The sequence below is a fragment of the Falco biarmicus genome, chromosome 8, assembly GCF_023638135.1.
Source record: "Falco biarmicus isolate bFalBia1 chromosome 8, bFalBia1.pri, whole genome shotgun sequence".
Classification (NCBI taxonomy): Eukaryota; Metazoa; Chordata; class Aves; order Falconiformes; family Falconidae; genus Falco; species Falco biarmicus.
Window position 1 is genome coordinate 12,529,737 of NC_079295.1, and position 18,369 is coordinate 12,548,105.

At 36.6% G+C, this 18,369-nt stretch overlaps 1 protein-coding gene across 4 annotated transcripts in view; it reads right to left on the reverse strand.

Annotated features, from left to right (window-relative positions):
* NCKAP1 (NCK associated protein 1) overlaps positions 1-18,369 on the reverse strand; it is a 61,154-nt gene that overhangs the window by 34,879 nt on the left and 7,906 nt on the right. Inside the window, exons 2-7 of one of the 4 annotated variants that reach the window (XM_056348919.1) lie at positions 14,665-14,682; positions 13,409-13,519; positions 3,083-3,169; positions 2,818-2,874; positions 1,676-1,818; positions 1,497-1,587 (exon numbers count right to left, since the gene is read on the reverse strand). In XM_056348919.1, the coding sequence (XP_056204894.1) occupies positions 1,497-1,587; positions 1,676-1,818; positions 2,818-2,874; positions 3,083-3,169; positions 13,409-13,519; positions 14,665-14,682 (507 nt within the window). Of the gene's footprint in view, positions 1-1,496; positions 1,588-1,675; positions 1,819-2,817; positions 2,875-3,082; positions 3,176-13,408; positions 13,520-14,664; positions 14,683-18,369 lie in introns of all 4 variants that reach the window. The other 3 variants (XM_056348918.1, XM_056348922.1, XM_056348920.1) reach the window with 3 other exon arrangements.

Genomic DNA, 18,369 nt, shown 5'->3' on the forward strand with positions numbered 1-18,369 from the left:
AAACCCACCCCATCTGCTGGAGCTAATTTAAAGGATTAAACTACTGTCAGGTTTACTTCAAAGCAGTGAGATGATGAAAGGACAACTTAAGTGTGCAGTTCCATGAGAGTACAACCTAAGTGCGTGCTTCTGTAGCACGGTGCCTGAAGGGATGCCTGACCCCAATTTATACCTCTTGTATAGAGTAAGCAGAACAGCAAAAATCAGACCAAAAAATGGCTTTACAAAATGTTTCACGGGAAAGGACTGGCGTGCTATGCAATACAAGTGCATGAACAAAAATAATACTGAAAAGTAAAGCATCTTTACGAAGATGTGCATGAGAAAACATAAATTGCAAATGGGTTCCTTAGCTAAATAAATCTTAACAAAACAGGAATCATGCAGAGGGAAGTGTAAGAAAAAAGTAAGATTACAGATTATTTAGACAAATGAGAAGTATTCAAAACCAGTTCAACTTCAGAGAACTTAGTGAAATAGCTGGAAAACTCTCTGAACTTTTAGTGACTACCTTAAAATGTTTAAGGAAAACAAGAAAAATCTCAAGAGGACTAGAGAAGGAAAACACAACCAGTACCTAGACTTCAAAATAGGAAGAAAAAAGAACCCCAAACCTTAGAAACTTTAGGCAATAACTTAGTATTTAAGTTAAAACTCCTGCCAAAGATTCCAAAATAAGTTGTTAGGTAATCAATTTGCAAGCAGCTAGAAATTAACACCTTTAAAAGTAACAGTTGGTCAATACTGATCAAACAAATCTAGCTTCCTTTGACAGAGTAGCAAGTCTCGTGGACAAGCTGGAATTGATAAAACAGGATCTACACTGACTTTGGTGAGGCTTCTGTCACTTTTCCAAGGTATCCTATGAAAACACAGCCTTGATAAATCGTCACAAAACTGCAGCACAACCAGCTGTGTAAGAATGCAAGCTTAAAAACATTTGTACAGATAATGCTAAAGGAATTGGGGTCATTTAACTTAGTGAAGTCAACTGAGCAGGGTACACAATGTCAGCTTTTGAGTATAGGAGCTGTTAGTGAAGAGACAGTGGTGACCTCCAGGATCCCCAGTGTAAGGACAATCCAAAGCAAAAACCCTCAGGTTACAAAATAGAAAAAACACATTAATCTAGGATGGTAAACCAGCAAAACACTCGTTTTCCAGAAACAGTAGGAAGCTCTTTAATTCCAAACTGTAAACCAAAACAGAACACAGGTGTAGGTATTCTCAAATCCTACCACTGATTTTTAATCAATTCCTAACCTTTAGTGAATAAAATGGAACCTTACCAACAGGTTCTAGTGTTCCTGTATTTGTACATGTTCTTTTATTTGATCAGTTATCAATCCCCAGCCCTAGACATCCATTGTAAGTAAAATCACCTGTAAAGTTTATACCGACTGGCCTTTGACAAAACAAACTCTTGCACATTTACTTTTTTCTCTCTGCTTCCCTCAATTAAGATTATTGTGTGCCTGTGAAAAGTAGTTACATACTTTACTGTGAGGTACAAATTCCTCCATCATTTTCTTTAAAGGATTTTCATAATCCACAATCATCTGGCCAAGGCGTGGATATTCTCTGTCACTAAAAGCAACAACAAACAATTCACTCAGGTGTAGCTGTTACTATGATCATTATTATTATAAACACTTCTTAGATAACAGATTTTTACCTTGCTCCATGTGTCATTTCATGGGCATAGTTATACAGTCCAATGATAGCCTTCCTTTCTTCAATTCGAGACAGCAGTATCATTAGAGTTGTGTAGGTTATAATCAAATCTAGGTAGTTCTTTGTTAAATCAAAGTTTACAGTCTAGAGAAAAAACAGTAAATCGTCATTCTAAAACTTTTAGAAACAAGCATAAAACTTTTTCCTTACCTTTCCACCAATTTCCAGCTTTTTTTTAAATACATTGGACTGTCTTGAACAAAGTTTTAGTTCTGGTTACATACAGGCTTTGTATAATCTTAAATTTAGTCACTCAAATCCCCAGAACTCTTTGCATTCAAGCAAGCAAGCAAGCAAATAAATCCTTTTTAGGCTTAAGTGTCACAGGTTAGCTGACAAATAGGAACACTTTCCTTGGATGTTACTAAGCAGTCAGCAAGTGCTTTGCCTATGAATTTTATTTTTAAAAGACTCTGTAATGTAAAAAGCTAGCACATATCCCACTGGTCTGGTAACATAATTCTGCAGGATATATACTCCTCTTTCATATTATGAACCTGAGTCAGCCAAATTTACAGCAATGACTAAAACTAGAAATGAACATTAAGCAAGCAAGCAGAAACCAAGAGGAAAAGGTGTCTGAGGTTCTGGTTTGGGGTTTTCCAGTGTTTGGTTGTGGGGTTTTGGGGTTTAGTTATGGGTTTTATTAATAACACTTTTAGCTGCTTTTGTACTTGTTTTAGGAACACCAAAAGTGACCTCCTCACATAGCTGAGGTGGACACCAGTAATATTCCTGTCTTCTGAGCTCTAAGTGGCTTAAGCATACAGATGACAGTAAACCCTAAGAATCAACTTGCAGACGCAATAAAGCAAAAACTACACAAAGATCTGTATGTCTGGTAACAGACAACGCTGTTACTACTGTCCATCAGTAGCCTGTTTAAAACGTTCTATCTCCTGATATCAAGCTTTTATAAAATTTCAGAGATCTGAACATCGCAGCGTTTTTATTTTTCTTGCATTTATAACTAGAGATGTCATATTTCTTGGGCTAACATACACAAATCCTTCTAGTTTTCCACATGGGACTGATTAGAAACATTTTTAACTGGCATTTGAAATTTTAAACCCAGAAACTTACAATATCAAAGAAGACTTGGCAAACATCAATAGTGTTCAGCAGCTCACAAACATGGTCCTTGAAAAACAAAGGAATAACTTTAGTTTAAAAAAAAATAAATCTAAGTAAATCACTTTCCTATGCTTAGTGATGGAGACTTTTGTTGTTTGGTTTTCTTTAAGGACAGACCGACAAGTTCAGCTATTTTGTTATATAATGTTATTTCGTAAATAAAAATACAGAAACCTGGTGTGACAAAACAACAGACATATTTGTAATATCTTACCTTAAATTCCATAACATCAACAAATGTGAAGTAGTATAATGCCAAGTTCTTCAGAATCTCTGATTTTTCTTTCTGGAGCTGAGCAAGCTGTTGCTAAAAGAGAAACATAAACATGCATGCTGTTCTTAGAAGATCTTCAGAAGACTGCTGAAAAATAATACCTGTGAAGCGCAGAGTAACCATCAGGCTACACAAGGAAGCCTTAACATGGTTTTCTAAGGCTGAGGTTCTGTGCATCTCAGATACACACAGAGTTCTCAGACCACATAATTTTAACAGCTGCCACTATACTTTGAAGATAGAAGTCAAATTAGTACACATTAGTACCGAAGTCATATTGTTTAGCTCAGCTAGAGATGAAAATGGGTAGTTAGAAAAACAGTGTTATCCTATGTGTAATTAGCAAAAGCAGAACAGTACATGAGCACAAATCCATATGACAAAAAAAATAACATTACTTGAGGTGGGAGAAAAGAAGGTGGCAGATTACGAACTTTACTACAGAAAAACATTATGCTTTTAAATTCTGAACTTACCAAAAAGAATATCCAGGCAAAGCCACGTTAAGCATGCAAAATAAAATGTAGATACAAACATAAAATACAGTAACGGTTCTTTGACCAGTTCCATATAAACACAATAATACATTCAAACAAAAGCAACAAAATAAAGAAACAAAAAAAGAAGCAAAACACTAGCATTAGACACTGGTGGATAAAATGAAAGAGGCAAATGTGAATACAAAGGCATAAAATAGTTCACAGATATTTTTTTTTATTTTTTTTAAAACCAACTAAAATATGATTTCATTTCCATATTTTTCAAAATGTTTGTCAGGAACCAGACCGACCACTTAATTGCAATTAAGAACACAAAAATAGCAGCTGTTACTGAACAGCCATTCTGTTTGTCTATGTATTACAGTCTCAGAACACTGCAAGAATCCAATTACTTAACTTGCAGTATCTAGCTACAAATTGTCTCCTTCCTGATATATGAACTGAAATGAGTTAAAGCAGTCATAACACTCAATATGAATAAGGGCCGTTCAAAAATCTGCAAGATTTTAAATTAAAGACTGATCAAGTTAAATAGGATTTTATTCTCAACAAGAGCAATCAATTATAAAAAACATTAAATGAATTGTTTCAAATGGCTTAGCTTATTTTCATATGGGAGGTTAGAACTGAATATGCTTCATCTCCCTTTCTTTATAAAGCTGTGCTCTGCCTTCTCTGTTTTATGTAAAGCACTAATTCCTCTAAATTGAAAAAAATAAGACTTCCCAGACCACCACTGGGTATCACATATAAGATGATTTTTGCTTCTTTCCTCTGAATTTTTAGAGGCGTTGAGCCATAAGACCTCCACGAGTCAAGGAAGACGGGCATACACAGAGAGTTATGAGCAAACTGGAACGGCTACATTATAAAATACCTCTGCCTACTCAAACCAGTGCAAAGGATTTAAGTTTGAAGGCCTGACTTTGAATGACTGCCCTATATAATATTCAAGCTTCTTTCACACAGACATCAGCCAAGACTTAAATGAAAAATAGGTGCAAGTACATGTGTTCGTTCTGTAACTTCAGATAATCTCATGGGCTAGGACATCAGTTATTTCCATTTAAACTGCTGCTGTACAAAAACCTGTTCTCAAATGTAAGTTCTATAAATTTTATTTTGATCCTCAGTAAGAATTTGCTACTACCTCTCCCAGCGTACACCCTGAAGTTTAACTGCTCATGCTCTGAGAATGAAGCATCCAGCATCATCACGTGCAGAGCCACCTTCGGGCCAACTGCATCTATACTCAGGACCTCCCCAGAAGAAAGACCACTTTGTACTTCCAGGGCTGCTTCCTCACCCAACAATTATGCAATGAGAATTCATCACCTACAGCTCCTGGTTTTAATCTTCACCCTGGCCCTATCGCTTGAGGTACTTCTTGCCAGTGATTTGGTTTTAGAACACTATGCAGAAACAGGGTTTATTTCTGTGCAACTAACATAAGCATGAATCATATGAATTTGAGAAGTCATTTCATGAATTTTCTGGAACAGACCACACTGTATCATTCAGAAATAAAGCCTAATTCCAGCACAGAGAGAAGACAAATCCAAAACTTACATTACAAATGCACATATGCCTTAACAACCTTTTTCCTACTGCAATCCTTACTCATAAGCACCAAGGTGCAATGCTAAGGGAGACTATGACGGTTACAGGTTGCTGTACATGACATCTGGTTTTGGTATTACAAATGGCAACCAAGTGTCCACTTGTGGAGGACACGACAATTTCAAAGCCACAATAAATGAAGTGGGGCGATACGGCAAAAAGGGAAATGCTGCTGGGAACTATAATTGTAAAAGAAATAGCAATTTTTCAGAAATTCTGTGAAGCTGTATATTTAATAAGAGAATATAGGGAGGTATTCATTATGCTCAACCAAGGATTAAGGAATTGGTGCTGTGCATTGTTAACTAGTTACCTGCATTCCCAGAAATATTTATACTTACTGACACTAAAATTTTTGTACAGAGTTAAGGTGCTCATTCTTTGAACTCTCAGCATTGAAGGTGTCAGTAAACTTTCATTTAGAGTATTAATATCAAAGTAGAACTCAGCCATAATCACTGTTAAATCAATACAGTGCAAATAGTTCTAGTAATACAGCACTGCCTGATCAGTGATATTCAGAAGTACAGCTCACAGCATGTAGCGTCTTGGATGTTTATTTGCATTTTTATCACTCAGGCATGTGGGTGTAGCTCTTTCCACACCCACTACAACAAAACTTTCCATTACTAATTTCCTAACAGCTGTTTAGAAATAGCTGGTGCAACACCGTTTTGTATTTGGTTTGAAGCTTTTTTCCTTAGCCTGCCATTCCATTTATCAGCAAAGATTTCTGCTTCCAGTATTCAATGAAAGTATTAAAATAGGGTAAGCTGAAGAAATAACTCTTAAAACATTACTAGCAACAAAAGATTATTTTCTCAATGGCTAACCATGCCTTGTTGATTGGTTATACATAAATGTTGTATTTATTCTTAAAGAACTTGGAGTACAAATTATACCAACAAGGACAACAGTATTTTTGTTGAATGAGGTTAATTAGATTTAAGACACATGAAAAGCTGTAGAAATTTCAGCATAATATAGCAAGATAAAAAAGCTGAAATAATTTATTTTCTCTGTTAACAAAGTAGCAGATCTCCAATCATATTTGACTTATTTATAAACCAGGATTTTCAATAACAGAGAAGCTGACACTGTCAGGTATGCCATCGACAACAGAAGGAACTGGTCTTTACCGAGTTGTCTTATGCTTTTCCTTCTTCATATTAAATCCCCAAAATTTTTACGCAACTGATTATGTACACAGAGCGCATTAAAAGAAACGAAAAAACAAATCAGGAAGTGCAAGACAGCCTCACTTATGTGAACACAATGGCTCAGAGACAAGAAAGTAATGACACAGATGCTGGCACATTAACAGTATGAATAGGCTCAAGAATAATACGAGACAGCTAGAAAAGGTTGTTCAGAGAGTTTTATGTGTGGAAAACCAGAGGGTAACTGTAGTTCTGTAACTGCTTTATCATATTTATTTGACTGGTATAGCAGTAGCATGTGAATAAATGTCTTATTTCGTAATCTAGGAATAGATGGTAGGTAGCAGAATTTTCTCCTTTTTTTTTCCAGTGTGATCTTTTTCCTGCAAGTATGATCACTACCGCTTTTATTTGATTTCTACAAACCGACACCATAGATATTACCATGTCCTCAGAGAAAACGCCATCAACTTAATCTTACTAGCTGGAATACAAGCCCCAGAAAACAGTATTACAAATTCTGACTGTTAAAATTCTGGAGATAGGGGTAAATAATCCCTGTCAATATTCTTACTGTCCTTTATTATACTCACTATGCCTACCATCTGTAGTCTTTAGACGATTTTAAAAACACAAGTCATTTCAAAATTCAATTCCTTCGAACAAAGTTCTATGCCTACAAAATCCATAGCAGTATCGCAGGGAGAGAGAGAAGGATCTAATCAAATGAAGAAAATTAGTTTTCAATTCTCTAAACTGTTCAATGATGGACATATCCTGGGTTTTCTACTTCCAATTACAAGCAGCCTCTGAAGTGACACGCTGCATATAAAAAGATGTAATAGAGTATTTAGCATGTATACTAACTAATGTATTTCTACTGCAAGATCTATTTTTGTTTGTTTGCAAGTTTCTAGCACTAAGTTAACTATTTTGAAAAGGAAATAGCCACTCACGACCCTCCACAACTATTCCTGTTGCCAGGGTTGACCATATTATTATTAATAATGGCAGATAATCAGAGCAGTGAGGCTCCTCTTTTAAAAACTGACCAAAACTGATCCGTCAGTCACAAGAACATTTCCTCATTGTCTCACTTTCTTTTACATAAATTCATACAGTAATTCCTACACCAGGCTCATTACATATTACTGTATCATACAAGCTTTGGCCACAAGTCTTGACATCTCTGAGGCAATTATTTATAGAATAAAAGTCTTGTCTGTGCTATTCTATAGATAAAAATGTTTTGGACACATGTCTCTAGCTGTCTGTATACTTAACATTTATGTCATGAAATCATGAAAGAACTGTTCATTTAAAATGTATGAAAACTGATTTTGGAATGTCACCTCAGTAACACTGCTTTACTAAAATATTGTCTGGGTATTAATGAGGGGTTTTTGTTTCTTTGGTTTTTAATGGCCACGCTCTTGAGTTGTCTGGCATCAAATCAAAAGGGAGTTTTAATGGATGCAGCAAGCAGGTTAGGTATTACACATGCTCACTCCTCTGCAGGTATTACATACATTATTAAGCAACAAGAGTGAGCATGACTACTTTGGTTTGCCTTGACAAGTGTCTCGTATAGCCTGATGTGACTTACAGTAGCGTACTACAATGATTTATTACAAATAATGATAAATTGCACTCAGATGCTACTCCATCTCTAACTCATGCACAATCAAGGGTTAAGCCATGAATATAAACACCACTGCTGACAGCACTTAGGATATTGAAAAAATTAAATTACATTATGACAGTTCTATTCAATGAAACATTGTAAAGATATTTAGATATTTCAGGATTTCACATGACCTTTTGGAATTGCTATGAAAAAATGCTCACTTTCAAATGGCTGTTAGGCTGAAACATTTTACATATTATTCTCTGATTATATTATTGCATAAGTCACTAAGCTGTGAAGTCAGTCTAATGCAGGTAATGACTGAAGACATCAGAGATGCTACTGTGTGCAAAATCAGTACAGTAGGTATGGTTGTATCATGGCATGGCATTAGCGAAGCAATTTCAATTCCGAATGATGTTTTAGTAAAAATATAAGTAAGGTTTTATTTGTTGCAGGTATTTTGCAATTTCTTCTGAAATGAAGTATTATTAGCACATTCTATCCTCAAGCATAAGAAATCTCAACTGCTGAACAAAGCTGAACAGAGACTAGTTACTCATTAGCTGGCTTTACTCATGCTTTATTTACTAAACTACTGCTTCAGTGTGTTCTGGAAAATCAACCTCATTTGCAGTCCCTGAAGCGCTCTAAGTTCCTTGAGCAGTAGCAGAGCTGAACATGCAGCTGTGCAAAAGCATGGCATCCTCTTACCTGGACATGATTTCAGTCTTCACAGCAAGGAGGCCAGTTAGTTTTATGGTAGAATATAGGGAGCTGGGTTTCTATTGTTTAAGAAAGCAGTTATCTGACAAATCAAGTCTCCCATACAAGAGATCTAGCACTTCAGAAGGCTGGAGAAAAATATTAAAGTTTACTGAATTTGGGGATTTAAGTTACTTTACTGAAGTGACTCTTAAGAAACCAGCTACCACAGCTGTTAATGACCATATAATTAACTCAGAAATAAATAACTGTTCCCTAGTGAAAAGGGATTACCAATACATGAGGCAGCGTGGATGAAATTCGTAAGTTATTCTTCCTCCAAAGAGAATTTCTAAATTATCTTCACTAGCACTGTGCAAATTACAATATTAAAGCTTCATTAGAAACAAGTAAACAAGCAAGTGACATTTTCCTTTAGGCAGGGGCTGAAAGAAGTACTTGGAAAAGCAAATAGTTATTTAGTTAAGTGTTTTGAGAAAGACTATATTGGAGGCAACTATGAAAAACTGAAAATCAAGATTGGTTATAAAGTGCGTATTTTATTAATTTCATTATAGAAGAAAGTGTTTAATAAAAGCATGCATTAATGTCTTCTAATAAGCCTTGGCCAAGAAGGTCCAGCCACTCTGTGCCCTCCACGCCTCTCAAACATCCAGCTGATTTGCTACGCAACAAGCTCACTAGAAAGAGAAACTGTGAAAGACACAGTAAGCAGACCAAACATACATACTGGGATCTAACAGGAAATAGCTAACACACCCATGAAGAGAAAAAGTAAATAAAACGTAAAGTGAACTAATTCTTATCTACAGATTCTAAGCCAGGCACGCTGGAAATACTTGCACTGTGTACTCTACTCTCACATGACCTGATTTTCAGCCCCCACTGGCACAAAACATGAGAAAATTACTACAATTAAGTCAGATAAACAAACCTTCAAAATAGTATCTCCTAAGAAATTGAATGTGTAGTTAAATAAAAAACACAATGGAATTGTTACGGACAATACCAGGAAGATGGCTACTAAAATATAAAGATTTATCTGGAAAACAAGGACATTTCTCCCACTAATCATACACTTAAACTTCTGGGTGATATTTCACTGGTCTGCTTACCGCTAAGCCATGATAAGCCTCAGCTTCTCCAGGAGACATTTAAAAATATAGGTAGTTTTTCTACAGGAAAATTGCTGAGGAGCAGTCCGAGTAAAAGAAAAACATATGTTCAAGAAAGAAGGCAGATATTCTCACTACTTCCCATATGTGCTGTTTTGGAAAGCAGACAGGAAGCTAGCTCCATCACACACAGACACAGAGCTTGACCCTGCTGGCAGCAGATTTTTCAGACCCTACCCACAGTCTATAGAAAATACAAGTCTTTTCTCCCTGCATCTCCAGTTCCCCATCATGAAGTATTTTATTCTGGGCTTACAGCGGTATTAAATGTTGGCACTGACTGACAAGAGAGAAACTTACAGGTCCTATTATGTTTTTTTGGAGTTTATGTTCTCCTTTGATTCCCCTGTGGTGAGAAACTTGCCTGTACACCTTCTAAGAGGATGAGGTCTAACAAACCTTCAGAAAAAATCAGGCTGCTTCTGAGTCCCTTACTTTGGAACTTTTCTTCTGAAGCTAGTCAAGGAAATTTAGTAACAAGAAACGTTACCCTGAGTCAACAGCAGCACAATCAGGTCCCTGATCTGACCAAGAATAATGATGTTACAGAGTTTTGCGGAAGGCTCCTCCAGCTTAGGTGGCTTTTTCAAAACACAGCTTTAGTCAATTCAAAATACACAGAAATACTAAGGTTTCCCAAACACAGAAGATACTTTTTATTATTATATACTTCCCTTCTCAAATAGGACTCTAACATGTTTGATTCTCACTTTGTCAATCCTTCATATTTTTTGTTTACATAGGTTCCCTCCTTTGCAGGTATTTCATACACTATTAAGCAACACCACACCGCTGGCCAACATCATTAACAGTTGATTTAAGAGCTCAGTCTTTAAGCTGCATATTTTCAAGGTTACAGAGTTCACAATGGGGATTGGAGAAGAAAGGACAAGTGTATGAGATCACAGGGACTGCCCTCAGACAATGGGAGAGAGTAAGTTATGAACTGACAAGGTCCAGCATTATCTATAATCGATTCTTTGGAAGATGGACTACTCCATTTTATTTTTCAGCCTGGTCAGCAAGGATTCATCAGGCACTTCATTGTTTGAACTACTCATAAACTTTCACTCTTGGTACAATATTGAGAATCAGCAATTGCCAGAGATCGCTCTAGTCTGACTCAGCACATCAAACACTGAAGGAGGAACAAAACCAGGAGCTTTATTTGTTGTGAATAAAAATGTAAAAGCTATCAATAGCAAACAGAATCCGTTGTTTCCGAAGAACAAAAATCCAGGCTTTTCAAGATCATCTGATGACAGTGGACACCGCTTATACTCTTTAACAAAATGTGTTGTCTGAGACACAAAACTCTGTAAATACCTGATAAAAAACTACTAACATCACCTACTGACATGTGACCACTGACACACTGACATGTCAACTGCTGCAGTTGAACAGCCAAAATTCAAAACCCCTCCCTGAAAGGCTGCCCTGGAATTTTCACTGCAAGGAGGAAGCACAGGTTATGATTTCTCAACTAATTCCTCTGCAATAATCTTTCGTAAATTTTCACTAACTGATGTGTTCCGGATCCAATAAGCTTCTTGTCCTTTTACATCTCTGATCACCCGTTTCCCTGCTGAAGGAACTCACTGGTGTGCCCTCCTAATATATGGCCAGCTGGTTGTTGGCCAGCAGGAGGGAGACAAAGGAAGAGCACAGAGGGGAACACCTCCCTGGCCAGGAGCTAGATGCTTATGCCTTTTTGAAGCTAAGGTTTACAAGCAAAAATCTATCTTACTTCAAACCAGAACTTCCTTTGCACAGGACACGGCTTTTGTCTCACTAGGTATCTGTTAGGGGTAAAGGTTTCTTTTGGGAGGTAACAACACTCTACAGGAAAACATCTGTAAATAACTAAGACAAGAAAACTGCCATCAGCTCCGACCGCCATAAGCTCTAGCGGGTTATTACTGCTAGAACTCAAAACCCTACTTTAAACTGTGCTCATACATAAGGAGGGTAGGCTTTTGATAACTGTTCTTAATAAACACAGGCCTAGCTGGCTCATGGTAAATAAACACAAGGCAATGACAAAACATTATGAGCATGTCCTATTTTAGAAACTGTGATTGTCAAAATATATCAAGTTAGCTTTGATCTCTTTCCATAAACTTCACAGTACCAAATCCTTAAATATCTATCATTAGTTCAGCTCCAAATTCATAGTCAACAACCGGAAGACATATAAAGCATACATGCAACCGCATTAAAAAAAAAAAATCTATGTACACAGTCTTTTATTTTTAATAGCAGATCTGCCACTGAAGTTTAGAGGATATGGAAGCATTTACCAAACATGGCTTAAAGGGTTTACTATTTCAACATAAATTTGATAGAGAACTTGCCATATTTGTTACTAACACAATCAAATTCAATACCAAGATGAGAAATATTAAACAGCACAAAACATGTACAGGTGTTCTAAGCAAGAAAGCACATTGTTACTGAAATTGTTCCCTCCACAAGGGAAAGCTTTTCTCTTTATGTTTTCCCCCACTGGTATTACTGGAGACATTACATAGAAATTATAGATGGCATTGTAAAAGAAACTAATTATTCCCACTGCTATTACCACTACCATTCTGTAGAAATCTGAATGCTTAAAGCAAGCCTAAACCTCTCAAGCACACATGCAAGTAGTTGCATGCAGGGAACATGCAAACCCAACACCTACCTCCACTTTCCACCTTTGGAAAGAAATATAAGCAGGTAAAACAAAAATCTTTCCCTTGACTTTCAAATTGAAACAGAGAAACAAGTGTACATCACCTGCCAAAACGCCCACCTGTAATCTAATAAACTTTATTATCTCTAAAAGGCTACAAAGTCATATACAACAATACTGGATCACTCAGAAGAGTTAAAACTGATTTCCGACTGCAATTGAATCCACTTCATCTGAAGAAGAATACATTTATGTATTTTTGTACTGCACAAGGTTTCTCCTTACACACTAAAGCGTTCTTTATTCCCACAGGGACTGACTGCACAGGCAAGGACACCTGTAAAATACAAACTTTTTTTCACTTTGCAGCCAGGTGCATTGTAACTGATCTGCTGGTCAGGTCTCATCACAAATAAAGTCATGCAACTTGACCTTCTGCAATCATCTGGTCACCAATAATTTCTGCTATCAAAATAGGGCACAATCTTTTTTGAAGGATTACTTCCCAATGACAATTCTTTGAAATGGAACAGGAGAGGCAAAAAGGCAAAAAGAAAACCAGAAAGTCTCCTACCCTAACAAAATGAATCCAGAATTACAGTGTAATATTCTCTCTTTGAAGACAGTCCTTTCTAAAGTATCCTGTCAGACATGAATGAACTATATTCCAACTGCAACTTTCAGCATCAGATGCTTTGGAAGAACATGTAAAACCTCACAGATCTGAGCAGCAAGTGCTGAAGGGTATTGAGAAAAATACTTATATAGTCATTTGGTTACTTACATTGTTGTTGCGTGTTTCTACTGCTGGAAACTTCCTGACTATGAATTTGACAGCAGATTCCAGGTTTTTGTCAATAAGATAGGATGGTTTGGCTTTGGGGTCACCGCATGCCTATAAAAAAATACAATAAAAAATGAAGTAAAAACACAATCTCCCATCTAAAGCTGAGTGATAGCTGCAAATCTGAAGACAAACTAGAAAGATTCTTTTTTGTTGCTTTTTGGGGGGGTTGTTTTTTTTTTTTTTAGTGAGCAGGTGATAAAATGAAAGGCAAAGTGCAGGGACTGTCACAGCTGAAATATGCAATGGGAAACAGTACAGAGATGCTCTTCTACTGAAAAAGATGCATGAAGTATCAAAGCAGTTAGTGCAGAACAGCAGTGGGGGAAAAAACTCAATCCTAAAAGAAGGAAAAAAAAAAAAAAACTGGTTTCCTTTTAATGCTATTCCTGGTTTGAGGTAGTGTTGTATTCATCTGGAGTTAACAAACTGTTAGAAAATTCAATCATGTCATCATTTGTGGAGGACTGCTGGGCACATTAAGTGATTAAACTATCCTTTGTGAAACAACTAAAAGCCCCACCACCGACCTGCATTTAGGTTTTCTTTTATTTGTTAACTGCAAGACAATTTTCCATCCCCAAAAAAACCACCAGTACTTGCCTAAAATACCCCATTTCCTCAGATCAGTTTTGCTCATTTCCTTTACTCCTACAGTAGCATAGGCTACTGCTTTAAAAGTAGCAATCAAGAAATTTCATTATATTTTTATTTGAACAGAAGTCGCAACTGTTAGGTCTCTAAAATAACTTACGTGGACATACCAGAACAGCTTCTGTGGGCTAACGAAACACCTATTTTTGCCAGCTACAGTGCATGCTGTCAGACACACTACTTCTTCTCAACTACTCTGACTTGTGAGCCATGCTGTACCATTTAGTTTGCAGTAACATACCCAAAGCTGTGTTACTTACATGACAGAAATTGTACTCAAATTGTTCTTTTCTCTCAAATATTCATGTAGTTTTAAAGTCCTCATAGGGATTTGCAAAGGAGTTTCACGTCTCATGCAAAACTAAATTACATGCTAGGCATTTCTACACAACATAGTGAACTCAAATGACAGCTCATTTAAAAACTTTTCCACATTGATTTCTATGACCAAGTTGTGGACTGTAGAGACAGAAGTCATGGAGTATGAGACTGATTCTGAAAGCGGGCAAGCGGGCAAAGGGAAGGTGAAAAGCTTTGCAAACCTTCCAAACTTGTCCTTGCTGGGAAAGCAGTGTAATAAAAAGAGAGAAAAATTACATATAAACAAATTACTCTTAAATTCTAAAATACGTTACATTAAAGTAAACTAATACACTATTACCTACATCCAAGAGAACATTAGGACCACTGTTACTCTAGGCAGCATACTTTCTACTAGATGGTGATTAGTCTAATACTCACAAACAACTTTACATGTACTTATTGGAATTTTACTATTGTGCAAAGTGCTGAGTATACACCGAGACACGTAACTTCTAACAGTATTTCAAAACTAAGTTCAGGTAGGGAGAGAAAAAAGGAGTTAACAAACATCACATGCAACTACAGGGGAAAAAAGGAGAGAAACTCAGTGAAGTTTTACATACCTGAAAAAGAAACGGTAGCCAAGAAAAAAAAAAACAAAAGAGTCATTATTGTAAGTTTCTAAAACTCCTACCAGCAGTACATGATCATCATAATGTATGCTAACGTACTACTCCAAAATACCAAAACCCTCATGTCTGCTAATTTCTTCCCACAAAAATACTAATCTTTAAAATAGCATATCTATAATACTACCAGAGGAATTTATAATGAGAATAAATTCAGCAACATCCACAGTATCAGTTAGATATTAAATAGTTGCTTTAATATTCTTACAGCAGCAAACATGTGCCATGGAAGATCTATTCTGTACACATTTAAAAGTCTTTACACAACTTCAAGAGTAAAAATTATACTATTAAATAGGCATAAAAAATGTAAACAATGTGTGCTTCAAATTTATTAAGTCTTAATTAACTAGGTCATGGGTTTGTCAGGATCTGTGCCAGATTCATTTAATTTTGTTGTCCTTGTCACACATTACATTACTTTCTCTACTAAAACAATTACAAACTAAGAAAACAGCTTAACAGACAACATATCTTTGTGGCCTGGCAAATTCCAATATGGTTGCTGTTATACAGGAAACAAGAAATCTGCCACTGTTAACTTCCTAAACTTTTTGGTCTCAATTCAAACACTACTTCCACATATGCTCCTTATTTTTCCCAGCAACAGATGTTTTTCCTCCTATAAATCAGCTCTCCGGAATGTTTACTAAAAATTGGGTTCTACTCAAGCCCTTTACACACAGGTCACTCACACGGAAACAGACGTCTAAAACACTAACATGCACATCCTCGCGTGGCTTCGGGAACTCAGATCCCAAAAGATGACTAATACTATCCTGAGTCTAACTGACAATCCCCTCAATGTATCTGAATGTGCAAGAGAACTCTGCTCCTTCCCATTTTTTGTTTGCTAACATCACGCTTAAAGCAACTGTAATTCTTCCTTGTAATAAACCATACAAGATCAATCCATAGATAAGAAACAAAACTGCTGCAAGATATAGAAGGTTAAAGATACCCTTCATACATTTCAAAATTCCAGCTCCTGAAAGGCTGTACAAGGCTACCTACGTGGACTGAATAGAAAGAGGACAACAGACATCACCGAACAAGTGGGTCGATGCCTTTCCCTTTCCTCTCCCAGACTTCACAGCAGCTCAGTTCCTTTCTAAGAGATGATGTTTGATTATTAGCTGTTGTTGCACCAACACTTTTCATCCATACCGTTACCTGCATTCAGTATCACACGCCGAACTGTCTACATAAGCTAAAACTCTCCTAAAATGGCAAACATACCTACGAAGCTCAAGCTCACTGCTGTTTACTCTAGAAAGCAAAAAAGAATGAAAAGACAAATCTCAGCCCTAGCACTTTCGCAGAAGTGTGAAAGTGTGATAAGGCACATAACCACAATTTTGTACTGCAGAAAGAACAAAGACATTGAGGGCAATGGTCTTAGAATATAGTTAAGAAGGTAGCTTTTGCTTTTAACAGTTTTGTTAGTTAATACAAAATCCCTTGTCAGTACTGTAACAGGCAGGAACAGGGTGGTACAACATACAAAGATCACTTTGCCATATACAGCTCTCCAGCATTCAAAATTTTGAGAATTAGCCAGATGCAGTAGCCCTTTCTCAATCAGCCTCAGATATCACTTTTTCCCCTAAGTGTCTTGCAGTAACTTTTCTTCATTTCTTAAAAAAAAACAAAAAAACCCAAAAAACCCAAAAAACCCAAAAACCCCAAAACAAAATCAAAACAAAACCAAAACCCAAACCAAACAAAAAAACCCTCCAACCCATGAAAACAGAATGGCAACATTTGTTGAGCATTAAAAAGAAATTAAAGAATTAAAAATGTTCTTATCAGCACAGCATTCATGGAATACAGCTCTGAAGCTATGGGATTCCAGCTGCTTCAGCCCCGAAATACTATACTACAAGAATCTCCCAGCAGTCATCTCTAAATTCCTTTGTACATCACTAAACAGCTGTCAAGCAGTTATGCTGAAAAAGATGATGCACAGCTACTGTTAGAGACTAACCTCAAGTAATAAGGGGGGGGGGGGGGGGGGAGAAAAACTCAAGCACTGGATTTCTATCAAGTTAGACAGCATTTCTTTCCACAGCGCTTTAGAATGGTATCCTGCTACAACAAGATCTCAATGAAGTGAACATATTTTCCTGATCTGATCCTGTGCGTCCAACTCTTAACAAGAACAATATGATTTCTGTCGTAAGAGATTCGCACTGGTCATCAAACTTCAGAGAGATCACACTACATGTACTTGTCAGAGATGCACCACTATGCCATACATTTTGAATTAAAGAAGTGTTTTTCTAACTACCAATATCTAGATAGCTAGATTATTATTACTAAACAAAATTCAGACTCTGTTCTTCACGTGATGCTATTAGGTTCTTCTATACTATATTCACTTCGAAAATTAAGAATACTATATCACTATCCTTTCTAGGTTGTGCTCATTCAGAAGTGGCCAACAAGAAAACATCCAACAACAAAAACTTCTTTCACATCTACATTTAAGGTAAGCAGCCCCTAAACAAGAACAGAGAACCCAGTACAACTGCCTTTGGCCCAGAATACATCAACATTAAGAGATACAGCAAAGAGACCTTTTTCCCCAATACAGTTACAGGTATCACCACAAAAATCAAAGCTTAACATTTTACTTCCTACTTAAGATCAGAGAATGTTGGAGGAGAGCAAAAAAACCCATCCATCAACAAAAATACTGCATATATCCAGCTGATGTGACATGAATAAAAGCAAGTTTCTGTTCAGGTGCAATCATTGCCAAGTCTATTGCAAAGCCACGGTACAACAGACAGGGTGCAAACCTGCATTTAGAACACCTAAACTTCACTCAAGCCTTTTTATATAAACCTGCCATGTGTCCTTGAGCAAGAACATTCAGAAGAATTACCTGAGTTACATGGTGTAGGATGATAAAAAAAAAAAAGCCTAAATACATTACTGTGTTATAGAAATACCTTTTTTACATTGTTCTTTTTGTTGCTAAGCCCAACCTATACCAAATTATTAGCAGGGCCGTTTCCCAACAAAAGAGCAACAGGGCCATTTGAATCAGTACTTTCCCATTTCATCCCCCAAACCTCCTACATCAGTAGATGATTATAAACCCAAGTCATTTTTTGCAGTAATTTAACATGGTTTTTTTACTTCAAAAGAACTTGATTTACTGTTACTGCAGACTTGAGATAAAACACTGCTGCGCACAGTTCCACTGGACTGTGACAACACAGACTGAAATCATCTTAGTCAACAAAT